The sequence below is a fragment of the Bos taurus genome, chromosome 7 (genome assembly GCF_002263795.3).
Source record: "Bos taurus isolate L1 Dominette 01449 registration number 42190680 breed Hereford chromosome 7, ARS-UCD2.0, whole genome shotgun sequence".
NCBI lineage: Eukaryota > Metazoa > Chordata > Mammalia > Artiodactyla > Bovidae > Bos > Bos taurus.
Genome location: NC_037334.1, coordinates 70708202 through 70728983, shown reverse-complemented (window position 1 = coordinate 70728983; position 20782 = coordinate 70708202). Strand labels below are relative to the sequence as shown.

General features: G+C 40.1%; 1 protein-coding gene across 1 annotated transcript in view; it reads left to right on the top strand.

Annotated features, from left to right (window-relative positions):
• Positions 1 to 15131: 15131 nt before the first annotated feature.
• Positions 15132 to 20782, top strand: part of EBF1 (EBF transcription factor 1) — a 430360-nt gene continuing 424709 nt past the window's right edge. The window contains exon 1 of the mRNA XM_059888301.1: positions 15132 to 15350. Coding sequence (XP_059744284.1) covers positions 15333 to 15350 — 18 coding nt within the window. The 5' untranslated portion in view covers positions 15132 to 15332. The remainder of the gene's footprint in view (positions 15351 to 20782) is intronic.

Genomic DNA, 20782 nt, shown 5'->3' with positions numbered 1-20782 from the left:
CTTCCACCTGGGGTTACACATTCCCACCTGGTGGCAGTTGTCAGAAGTTGAGGTGGGTTGAGTGGGCTTTCTAATCCACCCCAGATACTCTCTCCACCACTATCTGCTCTAGAAAATTATATTGTAATCATCAAACCCCCTCTGTTCACATGAGAGATGCTGTGATGACTGGGCAAGTTTGGCTTCTTCTTTAAGAAAATCACACAGTGCAAATATTCTGCACTGATCAAAGAATCGGGATAAATCTGGAGTTCATTTGCGACAGTGTAGAATCTACATTTTCATTTTCCTTTAATTACATTAGTCAATAAGAAAAGTGTTTCACTGGACTGTATTTTGAGTTTGGATCTACAACTGCATTTTGCATTCTTGATACCACCAAATTTTTTTTTTTTTTTTTTGATACCACCAAATTTTTATAGTGTCTCTCCATTTTTGTCAGACATTAGAAGCAGGTGGAAAGCTTATGAAAAATGTAAGTGCCCAGGGCCCACCCCATAGCTTCTGATTGGGTAGGTTTGGGATGGAGTCTGAGTAGTTACCTTTTTATAAATTTTACAGATAATTCTGATCCCATTGGAAGATGAGAACTGTTGATATGGAGCAAGTACTCCTGCTCTTTTGGTGAGTGTGTGTGTTGAGGAGGGGTGGGGGTCCCTTGTTTTTGGAACTGCTGCTTTTACAGAAGAAGATTCTTAGAGAAGAAATAGACATGAAGACGTTTGTCTCTGAGGAACACTTGTGGTTAAGGCTCGCAGCCGATATAACAGCCTACAGGGCCTCTGCAGTGAAGCAATAAAGTCTGGCGGGCAAGTCAGCACAGGTGCACGCGTGAGAGCTGACCTAGGCTACCAACCACTTTGGTTGACTAACCACCCAGAAATGTCTGGAACTATTTATATTTAAGGTAAAACATCATCAGTTTCTTTCCCACAAGCATGCAGAATTAAAGAACCATAGAATTTTTGGAGGTAAACCAGCCTTCAGAGATTTCGATCATTTGTCCTATTTTATAAGACAGAAAACTAACCAACCTGTCTAAGCCCACACAGTTGATGGCAAAGCCGGAAATAATGTTTGGATCTCTTGAATTCCAGTCTGGGTCTCTTTCTATTATACCTGCTCACCTCAAAACAAATATGGATATCCAAATATCCATATCTGTTATGTTGCATTCATAAGAGTTGTTTCATTACATTTGAAGGTATTATCTGTAAACTTTGATGAAGAGATGAAAGAGTGAGAACTTCAGGGGTATGATAAAATTTAAAACTACCAATGTGACGTCAAAATTTTGGTGAATTGCTTTAAAAGGGAAAAGAATGAATAAATAAAAGTTGGGGTGCAGGATAAATCTTTTTTTAATTAAGAACTGCTTTTTAAAGATTTTGCAAGTTTATTTATTTCTGGCTGCTTTGTGTCTTTGTGCGGGCTTTCTCTAGTTGCCGCAAGCAGGGGTTACTCTCTAGTTGCAGTGTGCGGGCTTCTCATTGCAGTGGTTTCTCTTGTAGAGTATGGGCTCTAGGGTGTGTGGGCTCAGTAGCTGTAGCTCCCGGGCTCTAGAGCACAGCTTCAATACCTACGACACATGGGCTTAGCTGCCCAGAGGCATGTGGGACCAGGAATCGACCAGAATTGAACCCATGTCCCCTGTATTGGCAGGCAGATTCTTAACCGCTGGACCACCAGGGAAGTCCCAGGATAAATCTTAATACACGGCAAGCCACAGTTCATCAAGACATGAAAGTTAGAAGCTGCTGGCTACAAAGTGTCCTTGTACCAGTTGTTTGGAAAATGCTGTCCATGTAGTTAGAACCACAAATCATGCAGACCCTGTGATCACACTGTTTATAAGAACAAATGGGAAATATTTGAGACTGGGAGTCAAGTCTGGGTTTAGATTTGAAATAAAACTGCTTCCTTCCTATGATATGTATTACATCGCTCAGAGGGACAACACATGAAGGATAGTTAGGTATAAATGTTATAAATTCCTCTCTTCTCTCTAGTTGTTTAATAAATCTTTTCCAAAGCCTTCCCTAAGTTACCCTGAAACTCCTCCCTAAATGAAGCACAGTGTTTTACCTTTGTAAAAACCAAAGCCACGTAGCTGAGTTACTTTGTATCATAAGAACATTTAAAACTTTCAATCTGTTATTTTCTACCACAGCCAGCCTTTACCCTGTAGGCTCTTAGGGGTTTAGGTTTTGTCATTTCTTTCACATTTAAGAAAAAAAAAAAAAAGCAAGTAATAGCTCAAGAGATGATATCTAAGAAATGCATTCGTGTCTAGGGTGGGAAGCAACAGCCAAAGGACACTTGATCATTTGGCAAGAAGATATTTGTATATAAAAAGACAGAAAGCAGTGTTATTTGGGGCTTACACAGTGGTTCACACAGATGGTAAAGTTAAGAGTCCTTTTACTGAAATATGGAACAGACACTTCCTGGGCCACAAAATTTGAAAACACAAGATAACATTTTGCTTTGTTAGATGCACACATTTTACATTATCCTCTGAAGACAGAGGTGGGGGGTGTTCAGGGGGCTCAGGTGCTGTGTGATGTCTTTAGAATCCAATGTGGAGGCACAACTGATAACACGCCATGGACATCATAGGAGGTGGACTTTGACAGTCCCCTGCTAACCATGCTCAGGATCGGGGTAAGGGGATCCATGTGTGCACAATCACTTCACTGAACCACCCAATCCTTTTAGTGGCTACTGCCTTGTAGTTATTTATTTAAATTTATTTTTAATTGGAGGATAAGGCTTTATATGTTGTGTTGGTTTCTGTTGTACAACAATGTGAATCAGCTATAAGTATACATACATCCCTCCCCTCATGAGCCTCCCTCCCACTCTCCTCCTATCCCACCCCTCTAGGTCATCACAGAGCACCGAGTTGAGCTCCCTGTGTTATACAGCAGCTTCCCACCTGCCTTGGATTTAAAGAGACTTAGATAGGTTCTGCGGAGAAGGCAGTGGCATCCCACTCCAGTACTCTTTGCCTGGCAAATCCCATGGACGGAGGAACCTGGTAGGCTGCAGTCCGTGGGGTCGCTAAGGGTCGGACATGACTGAGCGACTTCACCTTCACTTTTCACTTTCATGCACTGGAGAAGGAAATGGCAACCCACTCCAGTGTTCTTGCCTGGAGAATCCCAGGGACGGGGGAGCCTGGTGGGCTGCCGTCTATGGGGTCGCACAGAGTCTGACACGACTGAAGCGACTTAGCAGCAGCAGCAGCAGCAGATAGGTTCTGAGAACCAGGGAACTGAATCCCCTCTCTTTCCCCTTAAGGTTTGTCACCCAAGTCCTTATGAATACCTGCTTTCTATTTAACTGACCTCATGGTCCATGTTTTCTAAATACCTGACACGTTTATCCCTAAGTAGCACTACATCCTTTTTTTCTCATATTCTCCAACAAAATAATGGCTAACTCTTGCCCTCTGTAAGATTCCCTTTTAATCCCTTTACATGAAACAAACTCCTTAACTCCTTACACCCATCTGTTGAGGTAGGTATTATCATCCCCATTTTCCAGATGATGAAACTGAGGCACAGAGGAGTCCAGTTATCTGCTCAAAGTTCAAAGTGCTAAGTATTTGAACACAGGCAGCTGGCTTCGGAATCTGCTTAACTATTACATTATGGCTCATGCCTGTACACAGACACATGCTTTTAGAATTTTTTTATTCTTATGCTTAAAATCAGTGGAGGTGATAAGGAAGACATCTCAAGGCCTACTTCCTGGACACTTCTCTGTGTTGGGTGCTTTGGAGGTTTCATTTGTTCAGAAGCTTACAGATGATCTCCATCAAACACCACCTGGGTTCTTTATTATGGACAACTGATATTTTCTCAGTTCTGAGTAAGGTCTTGTAGAAACACAGTCCCAAACATTATCCCATCTTACCACACAGCTAGTAAGTTCTAGAACTCCAGTTCTAACCCATGGCTATTTAGTTACAAAGCCCAAAAGTAATTTTTTATTTTTATTTTTATACAGTGTTCACATCAACTTCCCCCCAAACCCAGTAAGTCACTCGCTATGACTGTATCCTCACCAGTATTCATTTTCTGTTCCTTTTAAGATGGGGATATTTATATTTCAGAGCAATTTTTTTCATAGCCAACTTCTTCTATTCCAAATTAAGAGTAATGACAGCTGGTTGGTTGGATAAAATCTTGATAAACATCTTTTTTACATGATGATATTAAGTGTATGAGCTTTTATAAAATATGTGTGTTTTTGAGGGATTCTTCAGACATCTGGAGAATTTAAACTAGTAATTTATAATAGATTTCCTTGACTGGCAAGATAATTCCCTAATGGAAAAGCAGGCGTTTATCTCAAACTGGAAGCAGCAGTGGAAAGAAGACTGAGACTTTGAAATTTTCAAGCCTGTAGTGCAAATTTGCGTTTATTTTGCTCTCTTTTTTTGTTCTTTTATTAATAAACAAGACATAAACATTCCTTAAGGGCTTCCCTGGTGGCTCAGTGGTAAAGAATCCACCTGCCAATGCAGGAGACATGAGTTTGATCCCTGGTTGGGGAAGATCCCACATGCCGAGAAGCAACTAAGCCCATGCACCATAACTACGGAGCCCATGCTCTAGAGCCCAGGAACCGCAGCTACTGGAGTCTACCCATGGAAATTACTGAAGCCTGCATGCCTGCTTACAGTATCTCCACAACAAGAGAAGCCATCTCAATCAGAAGCCCGCATATTGCAACAAAGTTCCTGCTTGCCACAACTAGAGTAAAGCCTGCACAGCAATGAGGACCCAGGCATAGTCAAAAACAAATAAATAAAAAATTTTAAAAACTTCCTTAAAACCTTATTTTACCCTTCTTGTCATTACTATTTTGACAAAAATTTTAGACTTACAGTTGCTAGAATAGTACAAAGAGTCTCTGTGTACCCTTCAATGAGATAGGCCAATTGTTCACACTTCGCCACATTTGTTTATCATTTTCTATCTCTGCTGCTGCTGCTGTTGCTGCTAAGTCGCTTCATTCATGTCCGACTCTGTGCGACCCCATAGACCGCAGCCCACCAGGCCCCCCCCCCCCCCCCCAGTCCCTGGGATTCTCCAGGCAAGAACACTGGACTGGGTTGCCATTTCCTTCTCCAATGCATGAAAGTGAAAAGTGAAAGTGAAGTCGCTCAGTCGTGTCTGACTCCCAGCGACCCCATGGACTGCAGCCTACCAGGCTCCTCCATCCATGGGATTTGCCAGGCAAGAGTACTGGAGTGGGTTGCCATTGCCTTCTCCTCTATCTCAATGCACATGTAATATTAATTAATTAATTGGTTGATTTTTGAACCACTTAAAAATAAGCTGCAGATATAATGCTGACTTACCCCTAAATATTTTGAAGTATATTTCCTAAGACAAGGATGTTTTCTCACACAATCACAGTAAAATGATCAAGACAGAATTTAACACACTTATAGTGTCATTATTTAATCCACACTAAGTGATTTACAAGATTATTCAAATTTCATCAATTATCCCAAAATGTCTTTTATAGCTGAACTGCATCTGCAATTGGACTTTACATTGAGCCTTCATAGCTCTTCAGTCTCCTTAATTTGCAGCAGTTTCTTATACTTTTTTGACTTTGGTGACGTTTGTATTTTTGAAGAGAAATAAATAACAATAGCAATAGAGTATAGATTATGTATAGTAAATACTATGATTTATAATAGATACCATGAATATATAATCTACAACATATCTAACATATATAATATGTATACCATTCATACAATGCGTGGGCTTCTCAGGTGGCACTAGCGGTAAAGAACCTGCCTGCCAGTGTAGGAGAAATGAGAGACATGGGTTTGATTCCTGAGTCAGGAAGATTCCTTGGAGGAGGCCATGGCAACCCACTCCAGTATTCTTGCCTGGAGAATCCCATGGACAGAGGAACCTGGCAGGCTACAAACCATAGTTTTGCAGAGAGTCAGGCACAACTATAGCGACTTATAATGCATACATGCACATACTCATGAATTCTTTCATAATCTATAATCTATTGGGAATAGGTCTTCACATGAGAAGCAACAATAAGGGTAAAGTCCCAGAGGCAAGAGACAGCATAGTTAGTTGGGAACCTAATGACATTTTTTGCGTCTGCGCTGTCCATCATGGTAGCCACATTGGATATCTATACATATAGCCTCTTGTATAGATGATAGATGATGTAAGAACTCACGAGTCCATACTAAGAAATAAATATAAACATAAATACATAAGAAAATAGGAAAATCACTTTTCAGTAAAATAATAATTAAAACAAATGTAAGAAGGAAGAACAGAATTATGAAATTACCATTTTGCAACCCTTATGTGTAATAATGGATTCAGGCAAGAATCACTAATGAATACTAAAACTAGTGGATTAAAGTTTGAAAAGGAAAAGATATTTCTATGGCCTCAAAATATCACTTTATAACTAATTTATTAATTAGAAAGGAACAGACAGTAACTTTCCAGTGGGTAAACCAAGTTGTCAAAGTTAATATTCACCAATGTTGGAACAAACCATCTCCCTGTGCCTCTCGGTATGATGCATTAAGGAAGGCACAACTTCATGTATGTGATATTCCCGTTAAAAATTAATTCTACTTATGAGAAAGCAGACAAATCCCAAAGAAGGAATATTCTACCAAAAAATCTTTGCTTTTTTTTTAAAATTTCATTTTATTTTTAAACTTTACATAATTGTATTAGTTTTGCCAAAAATCAAAATGAATCCGCCACAGGTATACATGTGTTCCCCATCCTGAACCCTCCTCCCTCCTCCCTCCCCATACCATCCCTCTGGGTAATGACAAGCTTGCTTAAACCGAGAATTGCATTGAAAGTTGCATTATCAATGAGCACCACTAGATGTCACTGTGGTTCTTCAAGTTGCACAAGTTTATCCGTGTTAATAAAAAATATAAATTCCTTTGTCGCCTGCTTCCGTATTCTGACATCCTTGTGGACTAGACACATTTAGCCAGTTCCAACACATATAGCTTTGGAGAGGCCTACAAATTAAATAACAATATAGCACTGGAGGAGGAGGTAGCAAGCTTAAAGATTGTCTTTGCTGTTACAGGCTGTACTGTCCATTCTCTGGCTATTCCTGCCCTGTCTTTGGGGCTTTTACAAGGAGAGGGGATTCAGATTGTCTGCTCTTAGCCTCCTCTAGCTCTGACAGTCTATGATTTTACATTGATATTTTCTTAACTAAAATCACTAGTGCCCCTTACAAGGTTTTTGCCTAACCCACACCGGACCCACACTGGTTTTCTTTTCTTCACCTTGTACTCTCATCTGTCTGATGTTTGTCTTTAAGTTGACTCTGTTTTTATAAACGTAAGTAAAGAAAAAAAATTACAGGCCGATCACAAATGGAAACCAGTTCACTTGCCATAAATAGAGGGTAACCACAAAAATAAATACACTAAAAATAACATAATGTAATTAAATTTGAGCTGGATGGTGTCATCAACCAAAGGCTCAGAGTTTGTGGCCTGTTCTGTTTTTCCTCTTCAAAGGAAGGTTTGAAGGTGTTAAAGATGAAGACAGACTGCCCAGAGATGTTCCTCATGATGTAAGTGAAAAAATAGAGACTTAGAAGACCTTTCTCTCTGCACAGTTTAGTGTTATTTAATTCTGTATCCACAAAACCAACCACAAAGCTTCACATATATAAAATCAGTTCCATGCTCTCATAAGCTTTTCTAAGTCATATTATTTTCTCCATTCCTCCTTTCTTCCTTCCTTCTTCCATTTCTTTCTTAATTCTTGCTTCTTCAACATTTCTAATAGATCAGAAAGTATCATTAGAAATCATGCATTATTAATTGTTTTCTTCAGTCCATATTTAAGCTTTCATTTTATTTTGATATCCCTTTCAGTTTAGTATTGGTTTAGCTTTTCTTTTGTGTTTATTTAAATTTGCTTTTATATTCAGTCTTCTTACATTTAAAACACTCACTCCCCTTTTAACATAGGAGATGATATATACCCTTCTGCTGTCAATGTCGAAGCAATTATATGCCACCAAATGGCTTGTGATTTGGCATCTTCTCCTGATAAAGGCTTATGATAGATAGGATGTGGCAGAGGTCAGGAATTCTGCTGAGTACAACCTGAGGGTATGCTTCAAATTGCTTGAGCTTTATCCAAATCCCCTAGGACACAATCAGAAAACTGGTCCCCTTCAATTTTGGTGTAGAGCTTTTTTTTCTTCATTCTTCACAGAGATTCAGAGTGAAGATGTCTTGGGCTGAGCCACATAATTGCACCCTTTACTCCCTAACGTTAGTGTAGCCGTTCCTGCTTTGTATAATCTGTTATAATTACTGATTTTTCTGGCCACAATTAGCATAGGGGTTTTTTGTAGGAGCAGAGACAATTTCTTAGCTTCCCAATGTTACTAAATAATTTAAAAGGGGGAAGACAGAACTTCTATCAGATGGGTTTTATTTTCTTAAATCTGTGTCACCATTAAGGAAAACCATGACAAGGTAAAGCAATCAGGAGATTCAAAAAGATCAGCACACCAGTTATTTCCCACAGTATAAAAGTTGTTTTTTTTTCTCATTTTCTTTTCTTGGTGAGATGGATTTAATTTGCCATTAGAAGCCCCAAATCTGAGAATTCATTTTCCATGTTCACCAAAACAGAATGCTTAGAATGCTTTTTCTCTTGCATGAAACACTGTTCCTATCTGTAAAAAAAAAAAACAAAAACAAAACTAGATAGAGACCTTTTCAGAAGAAATTTTCATAAAAAGTTGATTTTGAATCAATAGAAACTTTTTCTGTACCAAATTCTGTAAAACTATATTCTTACCACCCACCCCAATTCAGAGTGCGAAGCCCCTGATTTTCTCTTTTTTCAGTATTCATCGCTGTAACTCTGCTGAGATTCAAACCCAGGTTAGTAGATATTAAAGATTTCACGAGATATACAAAGCATGATTTCTTCTGGTCAGAGACGTACTTGAGACTTGCTAAGGAATTATTCAGGTTTCCTCTAACCTCATTTGTTTCTGATGCTGATGAATGCTTATGATTCCATTATCCTCTTGATGTTTACAGATTCCTGCCCCCAGCTTCCTCATCCAACATTCACTCAATTATTTTATTCTGTGTTGACATCAGTCTTAATGGATGATGGTATTCTGGCAGAATCTCCTTCCAAGGTTTTGAAGTTGAGCCCATTTCTGGAACTATATCCCCAGTGTGTCCTTAGAGCTACAAATTATACTTTGGTTCATTGTTTTAAAGTGTCTAGAGCCAGCATGTCTGTTTGAGATACTGAGCTAAGTATTGTCTTCCCAGCACATCTATAACTATTGATTCCTATGAGAGAGGCCTAATTATATTTGTGCTTATCTTAGTACCACAGCATCGAAAGAGGCTTTAAAGATCTATTTATCCCATCTGGTGCCCAGGTCCTCACCATATCAGCCTTCTGTAGCTCGAGTAGTAGAAACCAATTTTGGGCAAGTTACACCAAAAAAGGTGTTTATTGTATTAGTAAAGGGTGGCTCAGAAACCATGCTGACGCTGGGGAGTCTAGGTACCAGCTGTTGTTTGGCAGTGTCTTTATGAGTTAGTGGTGACTCCTTTGTTCGAGGGAGCTTTAAACTGCTCTCCACCCCAGTTCTTAGTCAGGGCACTTGAGAGTCCTTATGTTTATTCAAAATGCTATGTAAAAGTAGATCAAAGTTGTCCCCCAAATCCTACCCTCCACCAGATTACCACCCCCATCCCTTCTACACAGAAGTGAAAAGGACGCCACGGAAACAACAGCTAAGGGGAGTCAGCTTTGTATCGTCTCCCAGACTCCAACCCTGTACCCCACAGAGAAGGAATTCCTGGGGGACAGGGTCCACTGGGCTCATCTCAGGTCATGATGTGACCACCTTTTATTCAAGGTTGGCTTTTTTTGGCCATGCCATGCAGCTTGTGGGATCTTAGTTCCTTGACCAGGGATTGAACCTGGGTTTCCTGCAATGGAAGCTCAGAGTCCTAACTACTGAACTGTTAGGGAATTCCTACATTCAGAGTTACTGTTAAGTCAAGGGTGTCACAACAGGGAAGAGATAATTCCCCTCCAGCAAAATTAGAGGCTGTTCTGTTAGAAAGGAGGAATGGCCAAAAAACCTGTGTTCACTAACCTCGTTAAGAGAGAGACAATCACTTCTGGTGACATGGGCTGTGATGGCTTTTCATGTACTTCTTGATGAGGTTCTTTGAGTTAATATATAGGGTCATCAAACCTATTCTCTCAAAAGAGTGGGGCAGGTAGTTTTTTTTTTTATCTTGAACTATTTTAAAAATCTTAGTCAAGGTATAACTTATGTGTAATAAACTCTGCATCTTTAAGTGTAGTATCTGATAGGTTTTGACATACATACGTACTTTTATCAGAGTACTGTTGATTTACACTGTTGTGTTAGTTTTGAGTGTACAGCAAAGTATATTAGTTATACATATATATATATTTACTCTTTTTTAGAATATTTTCCCATATACATCATTACAGACTATTGAGTAGAGCTCCCTGTATGATACCCTAGGTTCTTATTAATTATCTATTTTATATATAGTAGTAGGTATGTGTCAGTCCCAATCTCCCAATTTATCCCCCTCCATTCCCCTAGTAATCATAAGTTTACTTCCTACATCAATGGCTCTCCTTCTGTAAATAAGTTCATTTGTACCTCCCCTTTTTTAGATTTCACATTTAAGTGATAACACATGATATTTGTCTTTCTGTGACTTACTTTACTCAGTATGACAATCTCTAGGTTCATCCATGTTGCTGCAAATGACATTATTTTATTCTTTTTATGGCTAAGTAATATTACACTGTGAACATGTACCACATCTTCTTTATCCATTTCTTGTTGATGGACATTTAGGTTGCTTCCATATCTTGGCTATTGTAAATAGTGTGTAATGAATATTGGGGTGCATATATATTTTGAATTATAGTTTTCTCCAGGTATGTGCCCAGGAGAGGGATTGTTGGGTCATATGGTAGTTCTATTTTTAGTTTTTAAGAAACTTCCATTCTGTTCTCCATAGTGGCTATACTAACACTTGCACTTTCATACACTATGACCAAGTGGGATTTATAACTGAAGTTTTGGGTTGATTTAACATGCACTTCTGTAGAGTATATACCTAGCAGTGGAATTTCTGGATTACAGAGTAAAAGATTTTATAGATAATGCCAGACTGCTTTCCAAGGTGGCTGTCATCATTAGCAGTATATGAAAGCTCCTATATATATTAAGCAGCACTCAGTATGGTCAGACTTTTAAACTTCTGCCAATTTGATGGGTATAGTGATATCTTATTTGGGTTTTATTTTGTATTTGCCTGAATCCTAATAAAGGTGAGTACTTTCTTGTCTATGTATTGGTCATTTGAATATCTTCTGTGTATGTGTGTGAAATGCAGTTAAAGTTTATAAATACTACTAACAGGTAACAATCTATTGAATGTTGGCTATGTGCCAGGCACTGTAAAATTGCTTGATATAGATTGGTTTTATTATCACTATAACCCTGGGAGGTAGGTGCTATTAATTATCTGTATCAAATGCTACTTTCTCTGATATATGATAAGCATATGATTTTTCTTTTTTAATCTATTAATGAGGTGAATTATATTACTTTTTATTATGCTGCATGTGTGAGTACTTAGTCACTTAGTCATGTCCAACTCTTTGTGACCCCGTGGACTGTAGCTCACCAGGCTTCTCCATCAGTGGGATTCTCCAGGCAAGAATATTGGAGTGGGTTGCCATGCCCTCCTCCAAGGGATCTTCCCAACCCCGGGATGGAACCCAGGTCTCCTGTGTTGCAGGCAGATTCTTTACATTCTGAGTCACCAGAGAAGCTCTTTATTATGCTGCATCAACCTTAAAATCTTTGTATATATTGTAAATTCAATTTATTAATTTTTTTAAAATAAAAAAGTCTGTGTTCATTAATAAGATTAGCCTGCAATGGTCCTGTTCTTATTAGGTTTTGTTGTCAATATTATTTTTAATTTTGAGTATTCATAATTATCCAGTTCACTTCTTCTACTAGTTTGGAAGCAACACCCTAGTTCTACAATGTTTGTTCTTATATTATTTATTGGGTTGAATTGTGTCCCTGCCCCAAATCCAAAGGATTTATTGAAGTCATAGCTATTGATACTTATGAATGTGATCTAATTTGGAAACACGGTATTGAAGATGTAACCAAATTAAGGTGAGGTCATCAGGGTGGACCCTACTCCAATATGATTGGTGTTATAAAAAGAGATGAGAGGAACTTCCCTGGCTGTCCAGTAGTTAACACTCTGCCCTATCAATGCAGGGGGCGCACGTTTGATTCCTGGATGGGAAACTAAGATCCCACATACCTCATGGTGAAGCCAAAAGATTAAAAACAAACAAACCAACCAACAAAAATGATGACAGGAGGAAGGAAGGATGATAGGAGGAAGATGGCTCTGTGAAACCTGGGCTATGAAAAGATGGATTCTTCCCTAGAGTCTTCAGAAAGACACTGGGCCTGCCATCAACTTAATTTTGGATTTCTACCCTTCAGCGCAATGGTACCCCACTCCAGTACTCTTGCCTGGAGGATCCACGGACAGAGGAGCCTGGTGGGCTGCAGTCCATGGGGTCGCTAAGAGTTGGGCACGACTGAGCCACTTCACTTTCACTTTTCACTTTCATACATTGGAGAAGGAAATGGCAACCCACTCCAGTGTTCTTGCCTGGAGAATCCCAGGGGCAGGGAAGTCTGGTGGGCTGCCGTCTCTGGGGTCGCACAGAGTCGGACACGACTGAAGTGAATTAGCAGCGGCAGCAGCACCCTTCAGTGCAACTTCCTAGGTGGCGCTAGCGTTGAAGAACTCACTTGCTAATGCAGGAGATGTAAGAGATGTGGGTTCAATCCCTGGGTCAGGAAGATCTCCTGGAGGAGGGCATGGCAACCCACTCCAGTATTCTTGCTGGGAAATCCTATGGACAGAGGAGCCTGGAGGGCTACAGTCCATAGGGTTACAAAGAGTCAGACACGACTGAAGAGACTTAGCACAGCATACACGCTTCAGAACTGTGAGAGAATAAATCTCTATTGTTTTAAGTCACTCAGTTTGTGGTGGTTTGTTATGTCAGTCCTATGAATCTAATACACCTTAGAAATTACAAACTGCATAATTATCCTTCCCAGGTGTAGAAGTCATCAGAAACATTACCTTTTCTTGGATAGATAATGAACATAAAAAACTACCAACAAGGACCTTTTTATCATTTCTTCATTTCCCCACCTCCAAGTCTTATGCTTTTGTTGTCTAATACTTTGCCAATCTCATTTTACCCCCAGTAGAAATTTTCATTACCATTTTGTACAGCTGGTACTTATTTTATTTAACCACATTCTCTACTTTCTTGGTTCCACAAACTTTCTTTGCATCTTGGATCAATTTTTTTTTTTTTTAAATCACTGTCTTTCTGCCTGAAGCATATCAACAGAGCTCCTATAGTGAGAATCTGATGGTGAAAAATTCAGGTTTAAATTGTCTTTCATGGGGTGTATTAGTAGAATTTTATGGTGGCAGTTATTTCCTTTTGATATGCCAGACCATTGTCTTTTAAAAAAATAATTAAAATTTTAACTGATGTGTAGTTGATTTGTTGCTGTTGAGTTGCCAAGTCGTATCCTGCTTTTCAAGACTACATGGACTGCAGCAGGCCAGGTTTCCCTGTCCCTCACCATCTCCAAGAGTTTGCCCAAGTTCATGTCCATTGCTTTTGAACTGTGGTGTTGGAGAAGACTCTTGAGAGTCCCTTGGACTGCAAGGAGATCCAACCAGTCCATTCTGAAGGAGATCAGCCCTGGGGTTTCTTTGGAAGGAATGATGCTAAAGCTGAAACTCCAGTACTTTGGCCACCTCATGTGAAGAGTTGACTCATTGGAAAAGGCTCTGATGCTGGGAGGGATTGGGGGCAGGAGGAGAAGGGGACGACAGAGGATGAGATGGCTGGGTGGCATCACTGACTCGATGGACCTGAGTCTGAGTGAACTCTGGGAGTTGGTGATGGACAGAGAGGCCTGGCGTGCTGCGATTCATGGGGTGGCAAAGAGTCGGACACGACTGAGCGACTGAACTGAACTGACATTAGTTTATATATTGCCCCCAGCTCCAGCTAGTGACCGTTCTAACCCTTAAGCCAAAACAGTTCCACCTGCTAGCTTATGAAAGGGAACTGGCCTGGTGATTGTTAATGTGAGGAGCTAAATCGAATGTAACCCAGGTGCCGGTTTCTTTGGTAACTGATGAACCAGCCTGACGTCACTTCCCGCTGCAAATGGCAGCATTATTCTCTTCTGCGTAGCGAAGCTTGTTCCTATGTTTTGCCTGCTGTCTGCCATTATGCGGTGTGGCTCCACGATCCTTTTGCTTTGGATGCGTAAGATCCCCTATCTCAGTGGCCCCCAACCTTTTTGGCACCTGGGACTGATTTCCTGGAACACAGTTTTTCCATGGACTGGGGTGGGAGAGCGGGGATGATTGAGAGGAGTCGGGGGGATGGGGAGCGGCAGATCGCTGCTTATCTCCTGCTGTTCGGCCTGGTTCCTATGAGTCCTCGGCCTGGATTTGGGGACCCCTGCGCTATTTAATAAATCATTTATGTCTCTCTCGTGGTCTCCTGGCTCTTCCATCTCAGACCTGGGCAAGTACGGGCCTTGCATGCCTGCCGGTTGTGTCCCAGCAACCGCGTAGTGACTCAGTACTTTTATAGATCATACTCCATTTAAAGTCATTACAAAATAGTGGCTGTATTTCCCTGTGCTGTGAAATATATCCTTGTTGTTTACTTTATATATAGTAACTTGTCTTAATCCTCAACGCCTATCTCTCCCCTCTCCCCTTCCCTCTTCCCACTGGTACCCACTAGTTTGCTCTCTGTATCTGTCAGCCTGCTTCTGTTTTGTTATATACATTGGTTTGTTTTATTTTTTAGGTTCCACATGTTGGCAAGGATGTGGAGCAAAAGGAACCCTAGTACGCAGTTGGTGGGACTCGAAATTGGTGAAGTTACTATGGAAAACAGTATGGAGGTTCCTCAAAAAACTCAAAATCGACCTACCATGTGACCCAGCAATTCCACTGCTGGGTATATATCCAAAGCAAATGAAAACACCAATTCAAAAAGATACATGCATCCCAATCTTCAACATTGTTTACATCAGTCAAGATATGAAAGCAAGATATGAAAGTGTCCATCAACAGATGAATGGATCACGAAGATGTGGTATGTATATATACAATGGAATATTACTTAGCTACAAAAAATGAAAATTTAGCATTTGCAGCAACACAGATGGACCTAGAGAGTATTATGCTTAGTGAAATAAGTAAAGGAAAAACAGAAAAATGCCTTCCTTCATTACTACTGAGAAAACAGTTGACTGTTGGTTAGAGGTCAGTCTAACTGCCAGTCTTTGAAGGTCTTTTTTACTCTTAGAATTTTTCTCTTCACCTTTGTTATTTTTTGTAATTTTACTGTCATGAATCTAGTTGCAAATTTTTGTTTTATTTATATTTTTGATTTTATTGAGATATATTTGACATACAGCATGATGACCTGGCATTCATGTATGATGCAAAATGATTACCATGTTTAGTCCATCACTTCAAACAGTGACAGTTTTTTTCACCTTGTGATAATTTTTAGGATCTACTTTGTTAGCAATTTATTTTTATTTATTTGCATGGGGTTTCTTGGATCTCTTTGATCCATAGATGAATGCGTTTCTTCAGTTCTGGAAAATTCTCAGCCATTTTCTTTTCAACCATTTCTTCTGCCTCATCCTCTCTTTTTATGACTTAATCAGATGCATGTTAGCTCTCTCACTATACTCTCCTTATGTCTTACTCTCTTTTAATTTTTTTTCTACTCCATGTTTCATGCTTGATAGTTTATTCTAATTTATTTTTAACATATATTTATATTTTATAATTTACATGTAAAACTAGGTAGTTTTATAACTAAAATATATCTAATTAATGAGTTCATTAATTCTCACTATATTTTATCCAAATCTAATGTTAAACTCATTCACTGATTTTTTTTTTTTTTTTAATCTTCTCTGCAAACTTGCCTCTCTTGCTCTGCCCTCAGCTCTAGTATTTTGAGTGCTGGCTCTAATGCAAGCTCAGGGATTGACAGAGTCTAATTGAGACTCAGTTGGTTAGAAAATAGGACCCATAAATCTAGGCTCATCTTTTCTGAAGAGAGAAATATAATTGTGCTTTATAGTGTGCAAGAGGGTTGGTGGGGGAGGACAGAGCTGGGTGAAGGGAGGAAAAGGCTGTACATTAAGTACTGGTGGCATTGACATCAAGGTGAGTGGGTGTTGTGCTGTAGCTGCCACAGAGCAGCATTTGGGCTAAGGTTAAATGGCAACCCATTCCAGTACTCTTGCCTGGAAAATCCCATGGACAGAGGAGCCTGGTAGGCTACAGTCCATGGGGTCGCAAAGAGTCGGACTGAGCGACTTCACTTCACTTGACTTAAATTAATAAAGATACTGTTTCTAGAATAGGGAGGTGCTCTACACCAATCACTCAGCTAATCTTTGTTGTGTGTCAGATGTTTTTTATAGTATTTTTGCATCTCGGAAACCTCAGTGAACTAAAAACAAGCAAACAGTGCTGGCTTCATGGAGCATATGATCTATTGGTAAGGGGCATAATGTATACTATGAGCAGAGTAAATGAAGGAAATATTTATGTCAGAAGTTGGTAAATGCTTTAAAGAAGGTGATTCAGAGTCTAAATGTGTGGGGAAGAGGGAAGATGGCTGTTGTGATCAGTGTGGGATTCATTGAGAAGGGGACCTTTGAGAATACATTGAAGGACCTGAATCATCCACGAGGGATGTCTGGGGGATGTTCTTTCCAGACAGGAAGGATCTTCAGCCCAAATGTATTTGCACTAGAGGAATGTTCCTGTGTCCATTCCCTGCATTTTTAACACTGGTTATTTTAATATTTGTTTACAACAGCTCTATTCATTTCTGTTTCCAGTTTACTATGACAAATTCGATAGTTTCCTATAACATAATCTGTTTCCTATGGTATGCCTGTTTTCTGCAGGTATTTTCAAGTTTGTCATTTATTTCTTTAAGCTTCGTAATGAAGGTGGTGTTTTAGCCTGTTTGAGGAGAGTGCATGTCTGAGGAGAGTGGAGCTGTGTTTCTGCTTTTCTGCTTCCTTTTGTTTCTTCTAGATCTCACAGTGGAATGGTGCTTCTTTCTGTGCCTGCTAGCCTTTGAGTGCTGGCCTCCTTTGCTTTTGTAAAGTTACTGGTAGGGAGAAGCACAGCCTGGCACAGGTGCTCCAGCCCGGGGAGAAGCTTTGGGTTCACTCCCACTTGGGTGTTGCCTTAAACCATTTTCACAGTTTGAGATTCCTTAGCCAGCTTACCAGGTGTCTCAGTGGTAAAGAACACGCCTGCCAATTCAGGAGACATGGGTATGATTCCTGGATTGGGAAGATCCCCTGGAGAAGGAAATGGCAATCCACTCCAGTATTCTTGCCTGGAAAATTCCATGGACAGGGGAGCCTGGAAGGCTACAGTCCACAGAGTTGTAAAGAGTCGGACATGACTGAGCAACTAAACAGCCAACTCAGGTTGTGAGTTCCTGGAGGTCAGTCTTTCTGAGGCAGAGTCTGGGTCCCAAAGGCCCCCAGTTTAGGGGAGGGAGAGAGAGGTTTCCACTAACTTTGCTCTGACGTTGAAAATACAGCTTTTTATCTTTTTTTTTTTTTTAAAGCTTTTTGAAACCCCAACTTAAAGGGCGCACCTCCTGTGGGCTTTGTGCCCTGACGTTTGCGGCCCCTCTCCCCATGTAGTCCCTGAGCAGAAGCCTGAGTCAACAATAACCGGAAATGCTTGCAGGATAAGCGCTTCCAAAATTCTACTTCTCTCTCTGCTTTCTCCAAAAATTTGCCTGGGGACTCCTGACTGCTGTTTGGGCTCCTCAGTCATTTTCAGGAGCTGTTGGCAGTTTTGAAACCAATGTGTGCAGGGTGTGTGTGTGCAGCGGGGAGTGATCTGAATGATGTAGCTGCTGTGAGTGGAAACTGGAAGCTCAGTGGTGGTGTTTTTAGTCTCTCATATCCTTAAACGTGTCCAAGTTGGCATGGGGTCCCCAGAACATAGTGGAATCTGGGTGCTTAAATGCTTGGAAGTGCTATACACATGGCCGCGGACCAGCACAAGGGAACATGCACTTTGTTTAGACTTCTTACGTAATTCCAGCTGCTCAAGAATATGGTTCAAATCTTTACTAGACAACTGCTTGCATGTCTCAAGGGTCTATGACTTCCACAAGTCTTAATACAAGAAGCTGAGCATATATGGTCTATTTAAGTGTTAACATATTTACTGGAGAGAAAATAGATTCATCTGTGCAAATGATCAGACTTAAGAATAGAAGCCTTTAAAGACACACAATTGAGAAATCAATAGTTGCTCTTATTTATTAGGAATACATGCCATTTTACATTTTAAAAATATCAGTTTTCTTCTACATACTTATATGCACAGTTAATGAAATAGAATATTTTCATTAACATGTTTAAGAATATCCATGTTATTGAAATTAAGATTACTGTGAAGACTAAAAAAAAATTAACCCAAATTATAAAGCATTTGTTCTGAGGACATAAGTGTACTCATTGTCCTATGCTTATCATATTGTAAAGTTTAAAATCCTTGTGAAAATTGCCAGTGTCAACTTTCCTACTGATGTGGCCCACAGATTTCAAAATTCAGTCTTTATTCTGTTTTATAGTACATTTTGAAGGGCACAGTCCATCACAGAAAAAAATATTTTCTTTTTCTTACTTATACAACACATGTGTTCATGCCATTCAGTTGTGGCCTCTAAACAGTGAGTTGATTGGGCTTCCCAGATGGTACAGTATTAAAGAATCTGTTTGCCAGTGCAGGAGACACAAGAGAAATGGGTTTGATCCCTGGGTTGGGAAGAGCCCTTGGAGTAGAAAATGACAACCTGCTCCAGTATTCTTGCCTGAAAAATGTCACGAACAGAGGGGCCTGGTGGGCTACAGTCCATGGGGTTGCAAAGAGTCGGATAAGACTGAGAACAGCAGCAGGGTGAGTTGATTGTTTTCCATTTTTTTAAAAGTAAGATAATAATGGCCTTATGTACATATCATAGAAAAGTTATTTCCTTTTCCTGCGGGTTCCAGCAGCGATGATGAAGTCAGAGCTGGGCCCTGAATGCAGGTTGTGGGGTCTTTCCAGGGCCCAGGGCAGTGGTGTGAAATGTCTGGGGCTTCCTTCCTTGTGCAAGAAGCCAGGTGGACTCAGCCCTTTCTGACTCCATGTCCTCTAGATGACCCACCTCAAGTTCCAGATGACCCTTGAGTTGCTGACACAGACCACGATGGGTGACTCTTCCACACTGATTTTTGCACATTTACTCAGAAATTGAGATCTAGAGGGGAACGCACAGAGTCAGTGAGGCAGAGTGAGGGAGGGGCAGTGTGGCCCAAGGATCGGGGCCTGGGATTGAACATGGATTCACCACTTAACACAAATGCTGTCTCAGTTTTCTGCCTCAGTTTCCTCACTTATCAGGGAAGAATAAGGAATGTTTTCACCTCATGGACTTGCTCTGAGGAAAAAAATGAGATCATTAAGTGGAAGGAATTAAGTCATTGGAATATATAAAAAGTGCTCAATAAATGTTTGATATTAATATTCAGACACGAGATATGTTTTGCACAGATTTGGTTAACTCACCTGGGGAGACTAATATTCTTAAGAGAGAGTTTTGAATGTAGTTCAGAAATAATTAAATGCCTTCCTTGATTGAAATAGAAAGGCAATTAAGGCAATGAAGCATTTTTCTCTGTTATCTAGGACATATTTTTCTCATTTTCCTCTTGTAATGGGAAAATTTGAAACTCACACAGAGTGGTGACAAATTACTCATCCTAAGGTTAATTGTTCCCCAACAAATACATTTCAAGTAGGGAAGTTGGGTGAATTTCCAGAAGTTTCAGAATCCAGTTTTGGGCAGCACTAAGTCTGAGACTCGCTTATCTGGGGGTTTCTGGTGTGGCCAGCATAGGATTTTGGAAAAGTTTTTTTAAACTCTTGAGGTCTCAGGCTCCCCGACTATAGTTAGGGGTAAAAGTACCAAACTGCAGTGATGGTATAGCCATGGCTGTAGGTGATAGGCTATCAACGTGCTAGTACATCGTAGCTGAGCTACAACTGAAAGCTGACTTTGTAATATGTTCCAGGGGGTTACTTATTATAAGAGGGAGCAAACTGTTCACATAAAATGAACCAATTAAGCAAGCTCTGTTTACTTCATGCAAGCAAACTGTCTCCCAAATGTTGTCTCTGGTTACCTGGATGGGGCACAAACAACCCAGATATGTGTCTAGGAATAGGGTGATGGGATGGAGAGAGGGGACAGAGATGGGTTAGAAAATCATAGCTGTTGTACTCATTAATCCCCATGCACATGATTTTCTATTTAATGGTGTTTTATTTGTTTCATTAACATGTATTGGGATGTCTTTGTGACAGATGAATAACCCACAGTCCCTGTTTTCAAAGGAATGTAGGGCAGAAGAGGAATTTATGTGGTTGGGTATGATATCTATTGGTTTAAAACACCAGGAGCAGGACTTCCCC